General features: G+C 40.8%; 1 protein-coding gene across 7 annotated transcripts in view; it reads right to left on the bottom strand.

Moving 5' to 3' along the window:
* mark3a (MAP/microtubule affinity-regulating kinase 3a) overlaps positions 1-25,416 on the bottom strand; it is a 100,322-nt gene that overhangs the window by 30,528 nt on the left and 44,378 nt on the right. For all 7 annotated transcript variants that reach the window (XM_055640595.1, XM_055640594.1, XM_055640592.1 and 4 more), the window contains exons 4-11: positions 20,591-20,639; positions 15,751-15,816; positions 14,071-14,141; positions 10,905-10,961; positions 9,384-9,620; positions 8,321-8,440; positions 6,709-6,811; positions 1,552-1,664 (exon numbers count right to left, since the gene is read on the bottom strand). In XM_055640595.1, coding sequence (XP_055496570.1) covers positions 1,552-1,664; positions 6,709-6,811; positions 8,321-8,440; positions 9,384-9,620; positions 10,905-10,961; positions 14,071-14,141; positions 15,751-15,816; positions 20,591-20,639 — 816 coding nt within the window. The remainder of the gene's footprint in view (positions 1-1,551; positions 1,665-6,708; positions 6,812-8,320; positions 8,441-9,383; positions 9,621-10,904; positions 10,962-14,070; positions 14,142-15,750; positions 15,817-20,590; positions 20,640-25,416) is intronic.

Raw genomic sequence — 25,416 nt, 5'->3', positions numbered from 1 at the left:
GAAGTTTGCACTATGTCCGGCTACATAGTCATGAGTATAGAGTGAGTAGAGCAGGGGGCTGAGCACACAGCCTTGAGGTGCTCCCGTACTGATTGTTACTGAGGATGCAGTATTTATAGACAATAGGTGCAGGAGTAGGCCATTCGGCCCTTCGAGCCAGCACCGCTATTCAATGTGATGATGGCTGATCATCCACAATTAGTACTCCATTCCTGCCAATTCAAACAGACTGTGGTCTGTGGATGAGAAAGTTGAGGATCCAATTGCAGAGAGATGCGCAGATGTTCCATGAGCTTGGTAACCAGCTTGGAGAGGATGATGGTATTGAACGCCGAGCTGTAGTCTATAAACACCCTGATGTAAGTGTTTTTATTGTCCAAGTGGTCCAATGCGGAGTGGAGAGCCGGTGAGATCGCATCCTCCGTTAACCTATTGTGGCTGTAGGCGAACTGTAGTGGGTTGAGGTTCTTGTCGAGGTAGGAGTTGATATGCACCATAACCAACCTCTCAAAGCACTTCATCATCACAGACGTTTTTGCCACTGGTCGATAGTCGTTGAGGCACATCACCTCACTCTTCTTGTGCACCGGTATTATTGATGCCCTCTTAAAGCAGGTGGGAACCTTAGACCTCAGAAGTGAGAGGTTGAAAATGTCCGCAAAAACTCCAGCCAGTTGGTCAGCACAGATTTTGAGAACTCGTCCTGGTATACCATCAGGTCCAGGTGCGTTCCGAGGGTTCACCCCCCTGAGGATCTTCTGACGTCGGCCTCTGTGACTGTGACTATAATAACATCAGGGCGAATGGGGGCACGGGAAGGCACATCAGTGTTCTCCCTATCAAAGCGTGTCTAGAATGCATTGAGCTGGTCAGGGAGTGATGCATCGCTGTAGTTTGGGCTGCCTCCTGATTTCCCCCATAGGAGGTCGACAACAAAAAAAGTATAGATTCAATTCCTTGATCTCTAATCTCCGTTGTGTGAACTATTTCATTTCCAAATAGTGGGGCAGGGGTAGTTGGGGTGGGGGTATAGAATTATACTGCAACTTAACCTGTTGTCAAATAATTGTATTTTAAAGACAGCCTAGAAAATTGGGGAATGTTACAATTTTGTATTAAACAAATAATTGTGGCAATTAGCATTAATTAGGATATGATTAATGGTGCTGGACTTCATTGAATTAGAAGTCTCCTTTAAATATCTGAGTATCTGAACACAATTTAGTTTAATACAACTGGTTCTCTCGGGTGATGCCACTTGCATGAGTAATATTTGATATTTGAAAAAACTGAGAAGCGCACCTGGTGTCCCAATCAACAATTGACCCGATCAAATATATATTTTTAAACTAATAATTCATCCTATAGTTTTTGCCATAAGTTGGACATTCCTCTGCGCATAGTTACTGCTGCATTTCCTGACCTTCCAATAGCATCTACACTTTGAAAATATCATGTTAACTACAAAATAAATTATATGTTTCAAAGTTGTACATGCAAGTTTGATTTCCTCTCATATATATAAGTTTGCTTTACTTTCTTAATGCTTACCTCATTGGACTTCCGTCCCAGAAGCAAATACGTTGCTGTTATTTCATCATATTTCATTTTTGCAAGAGACTCCTGGATTTCCTCATGACTGTAACCCATTCCAACCATTATCTCTGTGAAAATGAGATCAGATAGCTTTCAAGTCAATTGCCCCAAAGCTAATATGTTCAAATAATATCCATATCCTGAGGTCCTGGAACCCACCTAGGTGACAATGATATGTTTGTTCTACACATTCTATTTTCAACATTAGAAGTAAGGTTTGAGGCAAATTCACTCTGAAAGTATTAAAAGATTTCTCCCTTAGCTGGATGCAGTAGTCAAACAAATCAAATGCAAGCAAAAGAAAAGCGTTACATGAGAAAACTGAAATGTACACAGTTATGTCTGGGGTTGAATTTATGGACTATCATCTGAAAAGATAAAATTGTGGCAGTGACACTGTACCAAACCCGAGCAAATAAAAAATATTATTGTCGCATGTACCGAGGCACAGTGAAGAGCCTTTTGTTGCATGCAATCCTGTCAAAGATTATACATGATTACAATCAAGCTCTCCTAGGTGTACGGATAAAGAGTACAATATTTAGTGCAAGATAAAGTTCGATTAAAGACCACACTCTAGCTGGTGTGAGGATGGTTCAGTTGCCCGATAACAGCGGGGAAGAAACTGTAAAATAATGATTAATGTGGCGCTGCAGATAGTGCAGCCGTCTCATCACTTCCTGCACTGTCCATGTGGAGTTTGTATGTTCCCATTTTGACTGCATGCGTTTTTCCAGAGTACTTGTGTTTCCGCCCAGGTTCAAAGGTTTCATGGTTTCCTTTGCTGAGGGTAACTTTTGTTTCTAAATTACAGATTTAAAGATTTGTCTCACGTTATGACAGGTTTCCTTTTCCAAAAATGGTTTGCAAACCGCTCAGTTTGCGAGTCAAAATTGCGGGTACAAATAGAGTTCGATACATCAGAAGATGCTTGCAGCCTCACAGCAGTTGGCATACATATACAGCTGGTCTCCAAACATTGTTCGTATATACGTGCTGTACGTAAGTCAGGCATGCATAAGCTGGAGAGGACTTGCATTTCCTTACTTGAATTTCAGTATCAATGGTCCTGAACTCTGGCTGCTAGTCCAGAAATTTAACCATTGCATCACTGCACAACTATTCATTCATTCTTGAAATTAGAAAGCTTCTATTCCTTAGTACCGATAGCCACTTGTTTTGTTAGTGTACAAGTACAGAAAACTTAACTGAAAACTCTTGATCATTAGAAGGATGATTAATGTAATTAATATTCAATTATCTTTAAACATTGCCAAGGTTTATACTGCAGCAAGACTGATTTTACAATATAATACCTGGATTACAAAAGTATTGGATGAATGTATTTATGTAGACGTGAGACATTTAGAAGAACTGGAAAATATAAAGTTGCATCTGTGGGAAGAGAAACAGAGTTAACGATTCAGGTCGAAGCCCGGTTAACAGAACTGGGAAGGAGAGTTTGTTAAACTGCAGGGAGGATGCGGGGAATTACTCTGATAGGGCAAAATGAAGGTGAGCAAGGGGATAAGCTGTAAACAATGTTACTTGGTCAAAGGCTTAAGGAAAGCAGTTAAAGAGTGAGAACATATATATATGTAAAAATGTAAGTTGCAAAATGCAGAGCAGAGAGACACGCCTGGAAGGTCAGGCTGGACGTATTTTCCACTTTGAGAGCAAGAAAAACTAATATTACAAACACATTTAACATCTGAATTATAAAATGTGAGAAATGATTCATCAAATATCGTAGCACTGGCACAGTTAAAAAAAGGTTTTACAAAATGAAGATTAAAATAAGTAAAGTAGTTGGTCATATTGAAATCCAAAATACTAAACAACACTCAATTCTACTTAGTTTGAATAAGTACCACCATATATTTTGCTACATTTTATTTTAACAGTACTATAAAGGACATAATTACATAATTTAAGATTTTGCACTGCCAATCTGTCTCGCCTCAAACATTATTTATTAGTTGAGGCAACTATTTAATCAAGTACTAACAACAATGTTAACTGTAAGAAAACAATATTCATGACTCAGTTAGGATTCTCACTTCCAGCGCTGTCCATGTGGAGTTTATATGCTCCCATTTTGACTGCATGCGTTTTCCCAGAGTACTTGTGTTTCCGCCTATATTGCAAAGAGATGCTAGCAGTCAGGTTATGCGGCTACTGTAAATTACCCTCAATGTAGGTGGGTGGCAGGAGATAAAGTTCTCTGAGATCCAAGAATTTTAGCAAGCTGGACAGATTTTCATGACAATTCAGAGGTTTCATGGTTTTCTTTGCTGAGGGTAATCATGTAATCATGTATAGTCTTTGACTGGATTGCACGCAACAAAAGGCTCTTCACAATAAACATGAAATAAAATCAAAATAGTTCAGACCTCTTTGCAAGTCAGGCGAATCTGTGGAGAAAAATATGGTGTCGATGTTTCAGGTCAGTACCTGGTTGGAGATGTGAATGATTTAACAATATTAGAAATTACAGATCCAGGGAGTCAATTAGATAGGAAGGATTCAAAGGGCTATGAGGTTGCCCAGTATGACAACTTTGTTGGCATGGACAAGGTGTGGCAAAGACTTGTTTCCATGCTGTACAACTCTCTATGTGAGGAGAAGAAAAAATCAAAGGGAAGAGGTTAGGCAGAAATCTATATAACTAAAAGTCTCATCTTGACCACTTCTTGTCTGTGCTGTATATTGATTTTAGAAAGAACGCTACCATATATCGCTATGATTTTTGGCCATCTTACTCGCAGTCCTCTTCCTCTGAGGGTTTTTCCGATCGATGAAAAATAAAAATTTCATAAATGTTTAAGAAATCTTGAGATCAGCTGATTGGTCCTCTCGTCTGTCAATCACCATGATGAAGGTAACACCCCTTCCGGGGGTGGGGGGGGGCAAGATTATAAAACCCCGGTTGCCTGGACACGAGTCGATCGCTCTGGAAGATCACGAAGGAGAGGCCACCACTGTGATTCTGCTGTGTCAACTGAATTGTGGGTCTACTGAACTACGAATCTACTGAACTGTGAGTTTGCAATGTACTTGCAATAAAAGATGTGTTAGCCCATAATGAAAATAAAACGAGTTGTTTGGCCTGCTCTGTGTTTGAAACTGAAAAGGCAATGGAAATGAAATGAAAATGAGATGAGTTGTTTGGCCTGCCCAGTAGTTGAAACTGAAATGGCAATGGAAATGAAATGAAAATTAGATGAGTTGTTTGGCCTGCCCTGTGCTTGAAACTGAAATGGCAATGGAAATCAAATGAAAATGAAATGAGTTGTTTGGCCTGCCCTGTGCTTGAAATTGAAATGGAAATGGAAATTAAATGAAATGAGTTGTTTGGCCTGCTTGAACCCACAAGGCCCCTATTAGCAGAGAAACCAGTCCCTTTTGCCCAAAATGCCCGTATTAACCCAGGGAGAGCATTTTGGCCCAAAAGGCCCGTGCCAGGAAAAGTCCAGAAAAATGTCCCTTTTACTGTGATTTCACTCAGATTTTTTTTTAAATAGTCCCTTCAGCCCATCGGAACTGTACTAGCCCAGGAGGAGTCCCTTCGGCCCATCTGTAAGTATTCCCCCTGCAAGTATTAAACCTCACCCCAATATTTTTCTCCCTCCCTTCATTGACTCCCTGTGAGATTCAGGTCAGGATAGACTTTCCTCCTTCATTGCTGTGATCTGCAGAAATAGATGAAAATGTCTAAAATTGATTCTCCACCCTCTCCCCCTTCTCTCTCCTAGAGTCTCTCACCTGTTTTGGGCAGAATTTCTGGCAGTTTCTGAGCTGCCAGCCCACCAGGCCTGAGTGATTGTGCTGCCAGCCCAATAATCCATTCGGCCCACAATGTCCATACTAGCCCTCTGGAAACCAGTCCCTTCGGCCCACAACACCCATACTAGCGCTCCAGAAAGCCCCCCCCCCCCCCCCCTCCCTCCCTCACTGGCCACCAATATTGGAATTGGTAGAGAGGTGGAATATTGCATTGGGGGACCAGCCCTCATTACAATTGTAATGTTAAAAAACGGAACATTGTATTAACAGAAAAAGTATTAGTGCTGACAATGAGAAAATAAAGTATGGGCAGAATGGTTCATTTTAATCTGATTTAATTAAGGATCTTAAGTGCTCTTAAGGATCTCAGTGTACTCGAAAACAAGCCAATAAAAATTAACATGTAGGTTTTGCCATCCATGATTAAAGCAAACGGCGTCCTGCTTTATTGCAAAATGATTTAATTGCATAAGTAGAGACATGTTGCTTAAGTTATATATGCCCCCAGTGAAGTTACATCTGGAATAGTATGCACGTCTGCTCTCCATACCAGTGGAACCATATAATTGTGATAGAAAAAAATGCAGCAAAGCTCAACCAGAATCATTGCTGTGATAATGGGTTTGTCATACGATGAGATACAAGTAGACTGGCCCTATGCTCTGAGAATGTAGAAAAATTAGAGTTAATCGTACTAAACTATACAAAATTCAAACAGGATTTGACAAGGTAGATGTGGGGATGATGTTCCGTTTGCTGGTGTATCTAGAACTAAAGGTCATCAGCTATTCAGTTTAGAGACTAGAAGATACGTCTTCACCCAAATGATAGTGAATCTTTGGAATTCTCTACCCAAGAGTTCCAGTCAAAGCATATCCAAAGCAGAGAACTGATTTTAGATATTAAGGGAATCAGGAGATATGGTATTTGTACAGGAAAGTGATTCAGAAGTGGAAGAGCAATAAAGATCTTATTGATTAATGAAGCAGATATGTGGGGATCCTGATCCGATCTCTTACATACTAAATTGATAATGATTTCACATAGTTTTAAAGTACTTAATCAAAAGAACAATTGATCTCTCATTTCATTCGAACAGTGTAGAGAGCTAAGAAAACTGATCACAATATAGTTTCTTCTACGCTGGAGGGTCAAAACAATTTGGCAATTGCTTTGTTGAATGTTTTCAATCTCAGCATGGGCCCTTTTAATAATACTGGTTTTACTATCCATGTTAACTGCCAAATTTGAAACCACAACATAGAATATTTGTTCAGCATCCCAATGAATCAATATGAAAAAGCACTATGACAGATGTACACTTACCTATTCTCTTTGAATCTGTGATATCCAATTCCGGCTCCACGTAAGGTCGAAGCTCATCATCATCATCATGTCCAGCATTAATCCATCGGTCTTTCATGATTTGCTGGCATGAAAAGAATACAAATGTAACAAGATGTATTACAAAACAGAAAATAACAACTAAGCACAGAAACTCAGCAGGCTAAGCACCATCCGAGGAGACTGTTTGACGTTTCAGGTACAGGAGGGGGGAGGGCTGGAAAAAGGGGGGAGGGGGGTGGGGCAAAGTCTGGCAAGTGATAGGTGATTATAGGTGAGGTAGTTGGATGAAGTGACAAAGGGTAGAGGTGCAAAAGAGACAAAAAAAGTATCAGATAAGGAGATAAGGGGAGGAGTAAAATGTAAAGCCAGAGTGGGGGATGTTGGTTGAGAATAAAAGGGGATGAGAAGTGAAGGGGAGGAGAGCAGGAGAAGGGGAAGGGGGTACAATAAAAGGGAAATGTTGATTCCCCCCCCCCTGTTGTCATCAGTAAACGTGGTTTCTTCCCTGATGTTGTAGATGGGTCCCTCACCCATGTCTCCTCTGTGTCCTGTACTGCTCTCGCTCTAACTCCCCACAGGCGGAACAAGGCTAAAGTTTCCCAGGCCCTTAAGTGATGAATTAAGAAAGAAAAATTCTGATATATTGAAAGGGCTTTTTCTTTTAACTTGAATCCAAATGATGCGTGTCAGTTCACCGGATCAGAATGAGGATGATAGTTGTGGCTCAATATCAGTGCTAAATTTGCAATTAATTAATCAAACACAAATAAAAGTTCAGCCACAAGACCTCCCTGTTTCACATAGCTCATTTACCTATCCATGGATATGTTTTTGAATCAGTTAAGACCTATTCAAAATGTCTACCAGCCTGTGAATATTATTCGATAAAATTCTATAAAATGCATTAAAAGGCTATTTTTCACTTATGATCTATTGACCTGAATCTTTAACAGCTCGTCTCCATTCTTGAAGATTTGAATCACATCCCAAAATCTATGTGCGCGCTTTAACTGGTACAATAGCGCAGTGTTAGATACTGACCCGGGTTAGACCCCGACTACGGTTGGTGTCTGTGTAGAGTTTGTGACTGCGTGGGTTTTTATTGGGTGCTCTACGTTCTTTCCACATTCCAAAGACGTGCAGGTTTTTAGGTTACTTGGTTTCTGTAAATTGTCCCTCGTGTGGAGGATACATACAACTAATGTGTGGGTGATCGTAGGTCGGCGCAGACTAGGTGAGATGAAGGGCCTATTTCCATGCTGTACGACTTCAGTTGTTATGAAAGTGATTATTAAGTGGAAGCAACAAAAATCATAGTTATTTTGAATTGTGGTTAGTTTGGTTTTAACGCCATTTAAAGTCATATTTTCTTCATGTTCTACACTCGTAGTCTCATCCCTTTCATCTTGCCCTCTATCATTACAATTCTGTTTGTCAGCATAACTCCTGTTAGTCTACGGGAATGAAGACAGCATGGTTTTTTTCCCCAAAAACAAATTATCTACCCAGCAGCAATCCCTCCCAGGTGACAATACTGAATTAATCACCAGAATTCCAGAAGAACTAAAGGGACATATTCTGGGTTTCTTACCTCTAATGTGCCTCTTTTAGAAGGATTGAGCACTAGAAAACGTTTCAGGAGGTTTTCACAGTCTGTGGACATGTAAAATGGGATTCGATATTTTCCTCTGAGCACTCTTTCCCTTAGTTCCTTTAACAAAATAAAAATAAAGAAACATCTCAGTGAATGAAGGTTAATTATAATTTTTTTTATTAATATATAATTTTTTTTAAAGCCCCTATCAAAACCTCCATGTAATGATCACTGCTGAAGTTTGTAATTTTTCCACTCTACACTCTGGGGCACGGAGTTTAACACGGCAAGATATAGGAACCAAATTCTACAGCTGTCTGGGCTATGGCTCTATCTTCTACTTTAAAGCCGGCAATTTGGGTAAAAGCTAGCAACTCTGAGCTACATTCCAGACCCCTGAGAGAAGGCCGAGCTTCTTTACTTCTGCATGGCTGATCATCTGCACATGACTGAACTTGGGCTAGTAGACCATCTATCTGAAACAAATATTGCTGAAGAAAGTCATTAACCTGAACAGTGACTGCTTCTCTCCGAACAGACCTCCCTCCGCCTGTTCAGTTGAACATCCTTGACAGTTGCTTGGTTTTAATTCAGATTATAGTACTATAGATGAATCACTTAAAGCACAGTCACACTTAAATACACAAAGCATGTGCTTCGATATCAATTGAGTTTGATGATAATACCTGGTCCAATAACCCAGTCATAATAAATAAAGAGTAAATTTAAACTTTATTTCACAAACAAAAACATATCTTCACAGGACAGGGTCATCACTGGGAAGATTAGCAGCTAATGCCCTTCCCTCATTATCAATGAACCAAGGAGCATGCTGGCCATTTCATTTGATGTAAAAAATGAATGAATTTGGTCTTTTTTCCCCCCAGTCATTGTATTGGATGTAATATTAGAATAAGAGGCCAGATAATTAAGTAGAAACTTCTGCTAGAACAGAGAAGGTTATGTTTAATGAAAATCTGTGGAACTCAAAAGTTGACAAAACAAAGAAACTACTTATTTCATAAAAATACAGCTTTTAAACATTAAATGTGCAAGTTACCTTCAGGTTCTGTCCATCAAATGGCAGCGAACCACTGACTAACGTATAAAGTATAACACCTAAACTCCAAACATCTACTTCAGGCCCATCGTATTTCTTCCCTTGGAAGAGTTCTGGAGCAGCATATGGAGGACTTCCACAGAAAGTGTCCAGTTTATTGCCAATTGTAAATTCATTGCTGAAGCCAAAATCTGCTATTTTAATATTCATATCAGCATCTAATAGTAGATTTTCAGCCTACAAAAAAAATAAAGCAAATTATCAAATAACCGAAAGCTTATGTAAATATTATTTTCTATGTCAATGTCATCAAATTTATTCAGTTGTTCATCAAAAGTAAACTAGTGAAGCTTAGTTTCATTGCACCAAAATCTAAACATCATATTAAAGCAACAAATTCATCTTTCATCACCCACATAAGAGGGAAGTCTATGCTGCAGCAAGGAAAATATATTTCCTAATATCATTTCAAAGATAAAACTGATGTACAGATTATACATTTCTAGGGAATGTCACAAGCAGCAATCGTTTTGGTTCAATTGAGTATGGGTTTAAATATACTGGTTGAATGAGTTACCCACAGACCTCTCCTTATGAAAGTTGTCAACGATAGCAAGAAATGTGGGATTTTAGAAAGATTCAATCTTTTCAATACAGTGTACCCTGATGTTACAGTAATTAGGTTCACAGAACTTCGCCCTGACGGAATTCACAAATCACTACCTTAGAGTCTGAGATATGGAATAAAATGTATTAAATGTTATTAATTTGGAAAGAAATAAACACAATATGTATATAGAACTGAACTAGTTTATCAGTGACAATGATAACAGGCTACTGGTTCACCGCAGGAAGAAACTTAAGGAATTTCCTTTGGAAAATGACACGGCAATTTATTCTATTGTTCAATGGTATTTTATCAAACAATGTCACATCTAATTAAAACAATTATTTATCTTCTGTCGATAACACAATAAGAACTCCCTTGCCTGCAGGTAACATATCCGAGGGGCATTACTGTTGAGAGGAAAAGCTTCCCATGCAAACACATTTTCTCGAGAAAGTGATAAGTATTGAGTTACTAGGAGAAGTTGGAGATGCTAGTTCTGTTTTCCCTGGAGTGGTGGAGCTTAAGAGTGGACATGATTGAGGTATGTAAGATTATGAGGGTTATAGTTAGGGTAGACTAGAGGAATATTTCCACTTATCACATGAGAACAAAATTAGAGACAAGAATTTTGGATTTATAAGGGATCCGAGGGGAACTTTTGTCACCTTGAGAAAGATGATTACCTGAAATGTTCTGCTGGAGACAGTGGTGGAAGCATAGTTGATAACAGTATTTAAGAGGTATCCATTTTATTTAAAACTACAGATTCATTATTAATCTAAGTACAAGTGTAAGAGAAAAAAGTCAACTGAATGGTTTATTCATTAAAATACAGAACCTAAGAACAGTATTTTGCCCAGTATTTGACAACAAGCAGATCACTTGTGTGCAAATGCACTGGTTATACCTACCTTAAGATCTCTGTGTACAATTTGCTTTTGATGACAGTACTGCACTGCTGATACTATCTGTTACAAATGAGAACAAGAGACATTAGCAATCTATTTCCAACAGCATTTTAAAAATCTGCTCCAATTACTGCTGTTGTCAATTATTCTTTACATATCTAATCAAACTGATAGTAGATAAAAGTGCTGGAGAAACTCAGCGGGTGCAGCAGCATCTATGGAGCGAAGGAAATAGGCAATGTTTTGGGCCAAAACCCTTCTTCAGACTGATATATTGATTAGGTATACTCACAAGTCCAGAGGAGGAATATATATTCACCTTAAGAATATCTTAAACTATTTTAACATATATTTCTTTTAGATAAATAACTGAGGCCATTAGATGACAGAAACAGACAAGTTAATGCAGAGGCAGATTTTCCAGAAATAAAACATGTAAAATCCAAAGGGGTTATTGCTGACCAACATCTAGAAAGACAACATACATTTAAATGCATTTTCATATCTTCAGTGGGATAAAGAAAGGCTGTAGAAAACAGGATGTACATAATAATCTAAATATAGTTCTGCATCTACTAAATTTGGCAGAATTAAAGTTTCAAGTAGATATTTAGAGAAACAAAGTAAAACACACAAATTAAATTGTTAACCAGGCAAATAACTTTATTCAAAGGTCAGTTTAATGTCACATGTACCAATTAAGGTACAGTGAAACTCGAATTACCATGCAGCCATACAAAAAAAAAGTAAGAAGACACACAACTACATAAAAGTTAACGTAAACATCCACCACAGCAGATTCTACACATTCCTCACTGTGATGGAAGGCAATAAAGTCCAATCTTCTTCCTCTTTATTCCCCCGCGGTCAGGACAGTCGAACCATCTGCAGTCAGGGCGATCAAAGCTCCCGCAACCGGCGGTTAAAGCCCCCGCGTCGAGGTGGTTGAAGCCCTCGGGTCGGGGCGGTTGAAGCCCTCGGGTCGGGGCGGTTGAAGCCCTCGGGTCGGGGCGGTTGAAGCCCTCGGGTCGGGGCGGTTGAAGCCCTCGGGTCGGGGCGGTTGAAGCCCTCGCGTCGGGGCGGTTGAAGCTCCCGCTTCGGGGCGGTCGAAAACTCCGTGTCGGGGCGGTCGAAGCTCCTGCGTCGGGGCAGTCAAAGCTCCTGCGGCTTGGAGCTCCTGAAGTCGGTCTCTAACCAGGGACCGATGTTAGAGTCCGCAGGCTCCAGTAGTTGGATCTCTGAGGTCATCTCGACAGGGATCGCGAGCTCCACGATGGTAAATCCTGTAGGCTCCCGCGGTTGGACCTCCCAAAGTCAGTCTCCAACAGAGGCCGCCAGCTCTTCGATGTTAGGACGCAGTGCAACGGAGATACAACAGAGAAAAATAATCGCATATCTGTTGAGGTAAGACATTAAAAGTTTCCCCCACCCCCCAAATAAAACATGCTAAAGAATACTAAGACATACATTTAATACATACTTAAAAAAAACAAAAAAGAAGGAAGGGACAGAGATTGTTGGTTATGCAATTATTGCTGGCACCACTCGATGGTTACAAGGATGTTGAGGATGTTACGAGGATAAGATAGGAATACTTTATTGTCATATGACTAAGCACAGTGAGATTCTTTGCTTGCATACACAATGTATACAAATAGCAGCCACCTACAGCGCTGACAAATTTACAAAGCACAACAGCTCCCCCCCTCTCCCCAAACCGGGTCCCCATTGATGTATTACGTAGAAGTGTACTGCATTGGTGTGCTAATCGTAAATCCAAACATAAATTTAATAATTGGGGCAACGTAAGAGAGCAAACACAGGGCAAAACCAGACTCTGTGTTGCATATGTTGAGTATTTCAAAGTTGAAAAACAGTGATTTATTTCAGCATTTTTATTTCATCAGTGAAATACTGGCTTTTTCACTCGAGAGAAAAAATTCCCAACCAGCTGCACAATTTATTGGGTGCACTTGAATTCACAGAGACCATGATGGCAAACCCATTTATTATTTTTAATTACACAGGATATGCAGAATAATTAAACCTCAGTTTTATGAATGCCAACAGTGGCAGAAACAATGCTTGAAGTAATATTTAGAGAAATAAGGTAAAATCCACTGAACATGACTAAATGCAGATGGAATACAAGAACATAGACGATCCAAGCCTTGAACAACAGAAGAGGCCGTGAAAAATTGAAACAAAGAAGTGAAAATGCTTGGAAAAATAATTGAGTTGAGCTGCATTTACGTAGAGGACGCGTTGATATTCCAAAGTTTCAATGCTTGCATCCAAATGTATTGTTGGCCCATGTCTGGAACATCAAATTATCTGACCTCTCCTGACTGCCTGATTTAATATTTATAGGATTTTCTGTTTTTTCTCAAAACTAAAAACAAAATTGTTGCTCACTAAGCTGCTATACAGCATCAAAATGGTTGCATTCTCAGAAGTTATATGATGAAGGCACAAGAGACTGCAGATGCTTTAATATGCATTAAAACAAATAGCCTGAGGAACTCAGCAGACCAGACAGCTTCTGTGCAGGGAAATTATTCCAGCCTCTGTAGTCTCCTGTGCCTCCATTTTACTGCTCTATTGCAAAGTCTCTTCACAGTATGCCCTTCTTTAATAAGTTTTCCTCCTCTCTTCCCAGTTTACATAAAGAATCTCTACCCGAAACATTGACTGTCTGTTTCCCTCCACAGATGCTGCCTGACTCGGTTTCTCTTTTTCATCATGTAATAAAATCTATAAATAGCTCAGCGATTAATTGTTCAGTTTCCTTATGATCAACAGTTCATTACATGCTTTAGATTGTTATCATTGAGAATACCTTTTGTAAGATAGGAAATTACCTTTCATGCCACAATTCTTAAGAACGAAATAAATAGAAATTGATTTTGATGCATATTTTTTGCATGCATTTACTCTCAGACTAGAGGATAGTTTCTTACACAATCCAGTTCTTCGGTCTTGAGTAAACAGAGCTAAACTGATGCCCTAGATACTGAAGTCAACTGATGCCCTAGATATTAAAGTCAACATTCACGACTAGATTGGTCTCATTCATACACCTCTCACGTTTATGTCCAATACTCTTCAATTCTCTTTTAAGACTTTAGATAATTTTGTACAGCACCAACTAAAAAATATAGGTGTATACCTGTCTAAATTTAGCTCTAGCCTCCTTTTCCTTCATTCTTCCATGAGCTACCAAGTAGTCAAATACCTCTCCTGTAAAAGAAAATGATTAAAAATCCAATAAAAGTCCTTACGATATCTATATTTACGATAATCAAAATATGCAATAAACCACTGCAGCAGCATTAAACATTTCTTGTTTGTCAGATAAAGATTTGGTATATGTTTTAACCCTTGTGATTGTACATCTGGGAACTTTGCACAGACAACACTCTTATTTTAATTTCAGCACAATATTAAAGCTAAAATTATCTGTTACATTAATCTTAATCAGACATGACTTTATTAATGGGATATATTTTCACAATTTACAACCTCAAAAGACAGGGCATCAGTCATGAGAATCTTAAGTTCCAGTGCGAGTCAAACTGTATTCCAGAAAGTGCTGGGGTAACTCAGCAGGTCAAGCAGCATCACCGCAAAACATGGATAGGTGATGTTTTGGGCCGAAACCTTTCTTTATGTTGATTGCGGTGGGGGAAGGGGGGGAGAAAGCTGGAAGAGAGGAGGGACAAAACAAAGCCTGGCAAGAAATAGGTCGATATAGTTGGGGGGGGGGGGGGGGGGGGATAGGGTTGGTAGGTAGATGGTTGGACAAAGACCAGAGGTGAAAAGACAGAAGGTGCGGGACAAAATGTTGCAAATTATGAAGCTGGAGAAAAGAATGTAGTTGGAGGGAGGGGGGAGAAATAGGTGCAGGTGGGGCACAAGGGAAAGGGGAGGAGGAATAAGAAAAAAAAAAGGGGAGAGGGTTTGGTAATTACCTAAAATTGGAGAATTCAGTGTTCATACCATTAGGTTGTGGGCTACTCAAGCGGAATATGAGGTGCTGTTCCTCCAGTTGGCGTGTGGCCTAATTCTGGCTCAGATGGTATCCTAACTTATTCGTATTTTGCTATGGCTTGAATATCACAGCTAAAATCCTGGAATGCCAAATCTTAAATTATCTTAATTTCTTTTGGAATCATACAGCATAGAAACAGGCCCTTTGGGCCAATTTGCCCATGCTGATCAAGATGCCCCATGTAAGCTGATACCATTTGACTGCATGTGATCCATATACCTCTAAACGTTTCCTATCTACGTACCTGTCTAAATCTCTTTAAAATGTTGTTATTGTACCTGCCTGAACTACCTCCTCTGGCAGCTAATTCCATAAACCCACCCCACTCTGAACGACAAGGTTGGCCATCAGATTTCTATCCAATCTTTTCCCTCTCATCTTAAATCTATGCCCTCTTGTTCTAGATTCCCCTACCCTGGGTAAAAGACTGCATTCAAAATGCACATTGAGGATCATTCCCTCATTTCCTCTTCCAGCATGGAAAAAGTCCATTCCAAGTAGCAAATTAAAATTAAGTTAACAATGATTGTATGATAGGAAAATAATTAAATTGTCTTTTAGATATTTAGAAAAAACAATTGTCATGTGCATCCCCATATAAGACAATTACATTATTCAATTCAGTGTTACTTGTAGAGTGTTACACAAAATTGCGAACAGAATATTCAGCAATGTATGAACCCCATTTTAAATTTCAAAATAATAATGTATTGTATAGAAAACTATATACTTCCTTGTTTAATCTAGAAAATACATTCCCAGAGAAAGATTGGATGGCTTTTCAGTAGAATTTCTTACCTCCACTCGCATATTCCATCACTAAATAGAGAGTCTTTTCAGTTTCAATAACTTCAAATAATTTCACTGAAAGCAAAAATTAAACAAAGATAAGCATAAATCTCAAATGAACACATCTGAACGATATTTAAAATAAAACTGTCAATATCAAATAACAAATGAACAAGCAATAAATATAATTTGTTCTAAAAGGAGAATTATATATCCAGAATAATAAATCTAAAAGAATTATAAATTCATATACTACTCATTAATTATGTTATTAACTAAGACAAATGATTTCCTCTCTTTACATGTTTTTCATGTTGAATTAGTTGGAAGTTCCAATATAGCCATGTTAATTCTATCCTCAATGGAGATTCTTTGCAAATGAGAAGTGAAGGAACAAGGTTAGTTCTCCCATGGAGCCAAATTTGTGTACACAGATCAAACCTGGGAACTTTCTTGTCTGTTCCATGGCTAAATTAGTTGTATTGTTCTGGAGGCCTTTGTTTCATATTTCATTTTTTTGATTGTTAAATAGACATAAAGCCATTTAGATAATATTTAATTGCAGTTATATTTTTACTACTCTTTTGCACTTTCACTGTTGTTTCTCAAAAGGCAAAATGTTTCTGGTTTCTTGAATTCTTTCTTCGTTCATTTGCTTGGCTGATCTCCAAATATTATCACGTATTTGTTCTCTCTACCATCAAGGTAGTACAATAAAAAAGGAAGAATACTTGAAGTATTATTAATTAGATAGAGCTCTAGGGGCTAGTGGAATGTGGGATGTGGGGAGAAGGCAGGCACGGTTTATTGATTGGGGACGATCAGCCATGATCACAACGAATGGCCTCCTCCTGCAGCTATTTTCTATGCTTCTATAATTTTTTATTTCATTTAGATGCTGATGAACAAATCAAATTATAGGTCAATACAGAATTTGAATGAAATATGACTCATTTGGTAGTTAACCGTTCAATATTCCACCAATAACTCTAATTTAAACATTGGCCTGAAAACATTAAAACATAATATTTTAAATTACAACAATCAGAGAAAAACTGGAACATTTTGTAAATGCCATGAACAACATTTTGCCGCAAGATTGCTTATTATTTAAAATATCAAAAATTATTGGAAGTATTCTCAAGCCATGTGACACTTGGTTCCAATACTCATAAAGGGCAAGTTATCTAAAGAGAAAAATCAATGAAATGTAAATATCTGTAAACTTGACATCAGGTTGTATTAATAATGAAGCAAGCTCATGGCTGAAAAGGCTTTGATTCCTCACTTAATTTATTTATAAAGTTTCTTCCTTTTCTTTTAAGGATTTATTTATGTTAAATAAATAATATTTCTTTTAAGGATTTATTTATGTTAAATAAATAATATTTTATGTTAAAAATAACAGTAAGTTGCACCCACAATTTTTTTAATTAATTTTTTTTTAATAAAATACTTTTTTTAAACTTGAGATTTAAAGATTACTAGACCAAGGGGAACCCGTTGGGTCTGTTCCCGCAACGCGCGGTTGCGAGGGGAGGAGGCGGCCTGACGTCATCGCGCAACGCCACGCGCTAGGCGTACGCCATCAAGACGGCGCGCAACACCACGCGCACGCCATCAAGACGCTGCGTACGACGTCAAGACGCTGCGTACGCCCGTCGAGACGCTGCGTACGCGCTCAATGCGCCTGTGGGCCGACAAGCCGTTGACGCGCTGGATTTTCGGACAGTGCAAGCCTGCGGGGACGGCGACAAGCATACTCCTTTTGGGCCAAAGCCTTTTCAGCCATTGTTCTTGAGTTGTTCACTTTCTCCTCTGTTGGATTGTGTTAAGGGTTTCTGGTGTTATCCACTCTTTGTGCTTTTGGGTCCTTCTCCCTTGGGCCTCCTCACAGGTTGAGCTCCAAGCAGCTTTTAGGTGTTCTCATTTATTGTCCATCCTTCCTTCCTCCTATGCTGTAGCTCTGTGTTTTCCCTTGAGAGGGTATTCTTGAACTTCTTCACCGCTTGAGCACTACTGAGGTATTCAATGTTGTATTTAGCTCTTTGGTTTTTGGCCTGGTGTCTCTTCAGCCTTAGCTTAAATTTCCCTACCAGGAGGTGGTGGTCTGAAGCTGCAGCTGCTCCTCTTCTTGTTCTGACATCTTCCATAGACCTTCTGAACTTTTGACAGATACAAATGTGGTCAATTTGATTTTCTGTGACATGATCCGATGACACCCAAGTTGTTTTGTAGATTGTTTTATGAGGGAATACATTTCCCCCAATCACTTGGTTATTGTTAACACAGGTCTCGGCAAACATCTCGCCATTTTCATTCATTTTCCCCACTCCATGCTTTCCCATTATTGCCTCATATCCCTCGTTTTGGCCTCCAACCTTAGCGTTGAAGTCACCCATCAGGATAATTAGGTCTCTTCCTCCAATACTACCAAGCAGGTGGTTCAAGCTGTCATAGAAATTATTGGAAGTATTCTCATGCCATGTGACACTTGGTTCCAATACTCATAAAGGGCAAGTTATCTAAAGAGAAAAACATGCCTTGTGCCAGGAATTTTCAATCAATCCCTGCTGGCACAATGCATGGTCCACACATGCCTAAAAACATCGGAAATAGTGCCAGTTCCAAAGCAGAAAGCCATAACCTGCCTCAACGACTACAGGCCAGTTGCATTAAACCAAAAATCATGAAGTGCCTAGAGAGATTGGTCCTTAAGCACATCAAGACCACTCTCCGATTAACCCTGGATCCACACCAATATGTGTACAGAGCAAACAGATCAACAGATGACGCAATTGCCACTGCCCTCCGTACTGTACTGCTCCACCTAGAACAAAGGGGAGCAGTGCAGCACGACTGCTATTTGTTGATTACAGCTCTGCATTCAACACAATCATACCCAGTAGACTGGTCTCCAAGCTGTCCGACCTAGGCTTCGAACACAACACCTGCCTTTGGATTAAAGACTTCCTAACGGACCGGCCACATTCAGTCAGGATGGGACCCCACCACTCTCCCACTCAGCAAAGTAGCTCCACAAGGCTGTGTGCTGAGCCCCCTCCTCTATTCTCTCTATACCTATGACTGCATACCGACCCACAGCACGAACACCATCATTAAATTTGCAGACGACATGACAGTGGCGGGGCTAATCACTGAGGCGATGAGTCAGCTTTCAGGGAGGAGGTGCAGAGGTTAATAGGCTGGTGCTCAGAAAACAACTTAGCACTTAATATCAAGAAAACAAAACTGCTCATCATCGACTTCAGGAAGAAGCAGGGTGACCATCCCGCACTGCACATAAACAGAGAAAGAGTGGACAGAGTCTCCAGTTTCAGGTTCATGGGCACCCACATCTCAGCAGATCTCAGGTGGTCAACTAACACAAACTCCCGGGTAAAAAAGGCACTCAGGAAAGTCAACTTGACACAACAGCTGTTGGTGTCATTGTACCGTTGCTCCATAGAGAGTGTCCTGACACATGACATCCTGGTGTGGTATGGCAAGTTCTGCGGCTGACAAGGCGGCTCTGCAGAGAATCATCAACACAGCCTAGAAGATCACTAACACACATCTGCTTGCCCTGGAAGAGATCGATAGCTCTCGTTGCCTGTGAAAGGCATCACGCATCCTAAAGGACTCATCTCATCCCCCACATCACTTGTTTGCCCTTCTGCCCTCAGGACATCATTACAGGACCATCAAATCACACACCACAAGATTAACAAACAGTTTCTACCCTAAGTCCATCACCACTCTGAACTTTGCACTGAATACACCCCCCTGCCCCCCCCCCCCCCCCCCCCCCCCATTACAAATATTTTGTACTGCTATAACACTATACTGTGAAATATTGCACTATACTGTGAAATATTGCACGTTTTTTCTTGCCGTTTTTCTTGTAGCTATTTATGTGATACGTTGGAGCTTCATTCGGGCAGTGCGCCTGAAATTTTGTTGTATGCATTTACAATGACAATAAAGTGTATTATTATTATTATTATTTTATATTTCCAATGTTCAGTGGCCAGGTAGCTAGTGTAACTCAGTGGGAGTGATCTTCAATGCAGGGTAAGGGCCTCTGGGTTGTAAAGGAGTTGCTGTTTAAAGATGCAGGGTGGGGGGGGGGGGGTGGGGGCAACGCTAATATTCTAGAAATTACTAAAATAATGATACAAGCTTTAATGGCTGGATGCCTATCAAAGAATCCTAATGCACATAAGGAGGAAAGGACATTGGTGGACTAGCGTTAGGACATGACAATGGCAGGTCAGAGTTAAGGCAAGATATCACAAAAATCTTCTCCAAAAGTTTTTAACAAGAAAAATTTGTTCTTTGCTAAATTAATTCAGATACATGCAGCACAGAAACCGGCTCTTCAGATCAATTCATCCATTCCAACTAAGCTGCCCATCTAATCCAGTCCCATTATCTCACAGTTGACCCATATCACTCAATCTTTCCTATCCATATACCTGTCCAAAATTCCCCAAAATGCTGTTATTGTACCTGCCTCTATCACTCCAGCCGGTAAGGTCATTCCATATGTGTGCACCACCCTTTGTGTGAAAAGTTGCCTCAGGTTTCAATCGTCAAAAAGCTATGCCTACTAGTTCTTGATTCCCCAACCCTGTTGATATTATACACATCTTTCAGACCACCCCTCAGTCTTCAATTTCAACATTCAGTTCCCGGACTGATGAAGGCCAGAGAGCTAAAAGCCTTCTTCACCATCCTATCTACCTGCAATGCCAAAGAAAGAAGTCCTCTTCCCTATAAACCAGTCCCTCAAGGCTTGGAAACATCCTCATAAATTTCTCAAAATTATGTAAAGAAAATCACTTACCTATATTTGAATGGTTCAAACATTTCATTATTCTTACTTCCCTGAAAAGCTGAAAGAAAGAAAGATGTTATTTTAGAAGAGGTTTTTACACTAAGGAAGGATGTTGATTTTATAACTGTACTATGGTATAAAGGATCATTCTTCAGCTTTAAGGCTACAGAGGAGCCAACTCAACTTGTTCAGTTGGCTCTTCCAAGGACCAAATCCCTCTTTCCCCAACCCTAATAATAATAATGACAAATGTAGCTTGATATTTTGAGTGTGGAACCCCAGTCTGAAGAAGGGTCTCAACCCAAAACGTCACCCATTCCTTCTATCCAGAGATGCTGCTGGGCCCGCCGAGTTACTCCTGCATTTTGTGTCTACTCAGTGACAAGACAAATGCTGCAGTTTGGGATAAATCTCCCACAAATCATGGCAGCACTACACGAATGTTACAGATACCATCCAATTAAAAAAAGAGTTTTGAATCACAATGCAATCATAATTTACAAATGTTTCTTATTGTGCATTTTTCAAGTCATGGGTGACTACTCAGTAGCGCTAGATCGACCAATACAAAGTGCTTTGAAAGATCGGTCGGTCATGGCCGACTTTATTAGAATTCTGGACAATCTAGAGCTCCTGCAATTCACATGCCTTCCTTGCACTACAATCACCTTGACACTAAGAACCAAAGATCATAGAGCGGAGCAAATGGTCCACTCCTGCAAAGTCCAATGGACCGACGTGCAGTACGCAACAGGGCGGAACATCCGCCATTTTAGGAAACCCGACGCGACTTCCGTTATGCCTCTCGCCGTGTAATCATTGTTGCGGGGCAATAGTGTGTGTGTGTGTGTGCGATATACCTCATCTACCAAATTCATAATCTTGTTAATTTTCTTTTCAAATGTTTTCCTCCCTGCTTAATCTCTGTTTCTGCCCATTTCCCTCCCATCCTTCCTCTCCACACCCCTCTTTTTCTGCAGTTTCCCTTGTATTGCTCCTTTTCTCTTTATCTTATTTCTCATGATGTACATTAGCTATAAAGGCAATTATATTTATATACTAGACCAAGTGCAGACCTGTTGGGTCTGGTCCACGAACGTGCTACAGACCCAGAGTACGGGGGGGGAGGGTGGAGTGGGCGGGCGGGCGTGATGGCGAGTGAGCCTGCGGTCTAGGCGTACGCCGTCAAGACGCTGCGTACGCCTGTCGAGATGCTGCGTACGCCCTCAATGCACCTGCAGGCCGAGGAGAGCCGGGCGGCAGCAGCGTAAATCTCCAGCAAAGGTATGGCAAAAAGCACGGGGGAAGAGACGATCTTTGGCTTGAGCCAGCGTGAGAGAGCCGGGCGGCAGCAGCCGTTATTGTGGTTGGCCAGCAGGAGGCGACAAAATGAGTGAGTGGGGGGGGGGGGGGGGGGGGGGGGGGGGGGATTTTATTAAAAATGTGTAGATTAAAACGACGAAATTTAATGAGGATTGGATTTGCGAATGTAAAAGTGAAATATCTAGCCAAATGGAAAAAGGTTCTGCGTGTGGTTTTGGCGGACCAATGAATCGAAGGCCAAAAATCTGATCTGAAAATATAATCCGACACAAACAAATAAAGACACACAGAGAGTTTTAAAAGTATACTAGACCAAGTGCAGACCCGTTGGGTCTGTTTCCCCAGCGGCGTTTGGGGGGGGGGGGGGGGAGGCATCACACACTCACATTAACCACCCCCCAAACACACAGGTGGGGGGAGGGGAGGTGTGAAGAGGGGAGGGAGGGGAGAGGAGGAGGAGGAAACGGGACAGATTTGGGAGGGAAAGGAGAGCGGGGGTAGGAGGTGAGAGAGGGGGATTGGGAGAGAGACGTGGGGGAGGGGGGGGATGGGGAGGGAGGGGAGGATGGAGGGAGGGGGAGAGGGGGTGGGGGGAGTGATGGAAGAGGGACAGAGGGGTGGGGGAAAGGGGGCGGGGGGAGAGAGGGAAGGGGCTGGGGGAGAGAGAGAGGGAAGGGGGGTGGGGGAGAGAGGGAAGGGGGTGGAGGAGGGATGAGGAGAGGAAGAGGGGGGGGAGGAGTGGGGAGGGGAGGGGTAGAGGGGTAGCGGGAGTGGTGGAAGAGGGACGGGGGGGAGTGGTGGAAGAGGAACAGAGGGGTAAGAGGAAGGGGTGGGGGAGAGAGAGGAAAGGGAGGGGAAGAGAGAGGGGTGGGGGAGGGAGAGGGGTGGGGTAAGGGGAAGAGTGGGGAGGGAGAGTGGTGGAAGAGGGACAGAGGGGTAGGGGAAGGGGGCGGGGGGGAGGGGGAGGGGGATGGGGATGGGGGAGAGAGGGAATGGGGATGGGGTAGAGAGGGAAGGGGGGGGGGGGGAGAGAGGGATGGGTGCAAGAGGGAGAGGGGTGAGGACAGGGAAACATAGAAACATAGAAATTAAGTGCAAGAGTAGGCCATTCGGCCCTTTGAGCCTGCACCACCATTCAATATGATCATGGCTGATCATCCAACTCAGTATCCTGTACCTGCCTTCTCTCCATCTAACTCCCTCTAAAATTCCAATTGGACATATGTGAACATTGGGCATTGTGACATCACACAATGGAACGTTCACCATTGGCTGGGGCTCCTGCAAAGGCATATGTAAATGAATCCATTCCGATTGGACATCTGTGAACATTGGGCATTGTGACATCACACGATGGAACGTTCACCAGGGGATGGGGCTGGTGCTGCTTCTATGGGTGAGAAGCCAGTTTATTTTTGAAAATTTGGGGGGGGGGGAAGGATTTGATTCAAAACGTGTACTTAAACACGACAAAATGTAATGAGGAGCGGATACTTAGTAAGAAAAGTGAAATCTCTACTGAAATGGAAAAGATGTCGGCGATTCTGCGTCTGGTTTCGGAGTTGCGGTGAATCAAAGGAAGAAATGCAGCCGGCAACCGTCCATGTAAATGGATCCATTCCGATTGGACATCTGCGAGCATTGGGCATTGCGATTGGACATCTGCGAGCATTGGGCATTGTGACATCACACGATGGAAACGAATCAAAAGGCAGAAAGGCAGCCGGATGGACGGCAGGCGACAGGCACACACTTTTATATATTAGATAGATAGAATAGATAGATATCTATCTAGGGGTGTGTGCGTGTGCGCGTGCGCGTGTGCGAATATAAATGGGCCATAGAATTGGGATGTAAACCAACGGACCTAACACTAAACAATTTGTGTATTACTATTTGACAATGTCTTTGTTAGCTGCAGATTCAAGATTGCACCAAATATACCTAATAATAATGGAAATGAGTTATAGAGTATTATTGAATATTTATTTTCTTGGGATGTAAAATCTGAAATGGCTTTAATATCCCAGTGCCACTGATCAATAAATGGAAAATGAACACGGCTCATGTGCTGTGTTGAATTGATTTTTGTATTAAACTTGCACTCTGTAATTCATCTAATCCCATTGTTCACAACTGCTTGCATGCACCCTTCAAAGGAAAATGTGAAAGCCTCTGCAAGAAACGACAATGCCAAGGGGAGTGTGTGCAGGATTTTCTGGAGCTCCTTCGTAAATGACAGTATTTTGTATGCTCAAAGTAAAATTAGGAAGACTAGGCAGGAATATCAAAATGATCACCTGCAGCTGAGAAAAAAAAGATGATTTGTGTGGTATTTAGTAAAATAATAGCAATATGAAGATTCCAGTTGCTCTGCTTTTGTAGTGTTCCTTAATATTTTTTTATGCCTATGGAATTGTTTTGCGCAAGATTAACAAGAGATGTATAACTTAAACCTGATTTTATTCAACGGCCATAAAACTTATTAGATTATGTAGGAAAGAACTACAGATGCGGGTTTAAATCAAATGTAGACACAAAATGCTGGAGTAGGACTGAATAAAGGTCTCGACCCGAAACATCACTCATTCTTCAGAGATGCTGCCTGTGCAGATGAGTTACTCCTAACTTATTAGATTGATCAATTCTAAATTGCAACCATATACAAGTGTTGAATGAGAATTTGGAATAGTTAAACTTAACCATCTTCACAGCTCCAATTTCAGAACTTTGCCATTTGGTATGTCGTTTAGCTTTTAGTCAAGGTGCCATAAATTTGATAACTGATGTGAAAGGGTGAGGGATTAGCTGTTTTAGCCATTGTATTTCACCTCTTTTCAATAAATTCAGATGGTTGTGTTTATGTTTCTCAGGCAAAATGGGGACTTGGATGAAATATCCTGGGAGTTTCATCAAAGAATAGGTTTGTTTAAAACAAAAAAAAGTGCACTGGGGAATTTTGCAAACTATATATGCAGACATACACACACACACACACACACACACACAATATATATATAAAGATACAGTGGCTTGCAAAAGTTTTCATACCCCTTGAACTTTTCCACATTTTGTCACGTTACAACCACAAATGTAAATGTATTTTATAGGGATTTTATGTGATAGACCAACAAAAAGTGGCGCATAATTGTGAAGTGGAAGGAAAATGATACATGGTTTTCAAATTTTTTTACAAATAAAAAACTGAAAAGTGTGGCGTGCAAAAGTATTCAGCCCCCTTTACTCTGATACCCCTAAATAAAATCCAGTGCAACCAATTGCCTTCAGAAGTCACCTAATTAGTCCACTTGTGTGTAATCTAATCTCAGTATAAATACAGCTGTTCTGTGAAGGCCTCGGAGGTTTGTTAGAGAACATTAGTGAACAAACAGCATCATGAAGCCCAAGGAACACACCAGACAGGTCAGGGATAAGTTGTGGAGAAGTTTAAAGCAGGGTTAAGTTATAAAAAAATATCCCAAGCTTTGAACATCTCACGGAGCACTGTTCAA

The sequence above is a fragment of the Leucoraja erinacea genome, chromosome 9, assembly GCF_028641065.1.
Source record: "Leucoraja erinacea ecotype New England chromosome 9, Leri_hhj_1, whole genome shotgun sequence".
Classification (NCBI taxonomy): Eukaryota; Metazoa; Chordata; class Chondrichthyes; order Rajiformes; family Rajidae; genus Leucoraja; species Leucoraja erinaceus.
This window is presented reverse-complemented; position numbering and strand designations above follow the sequence as displayed.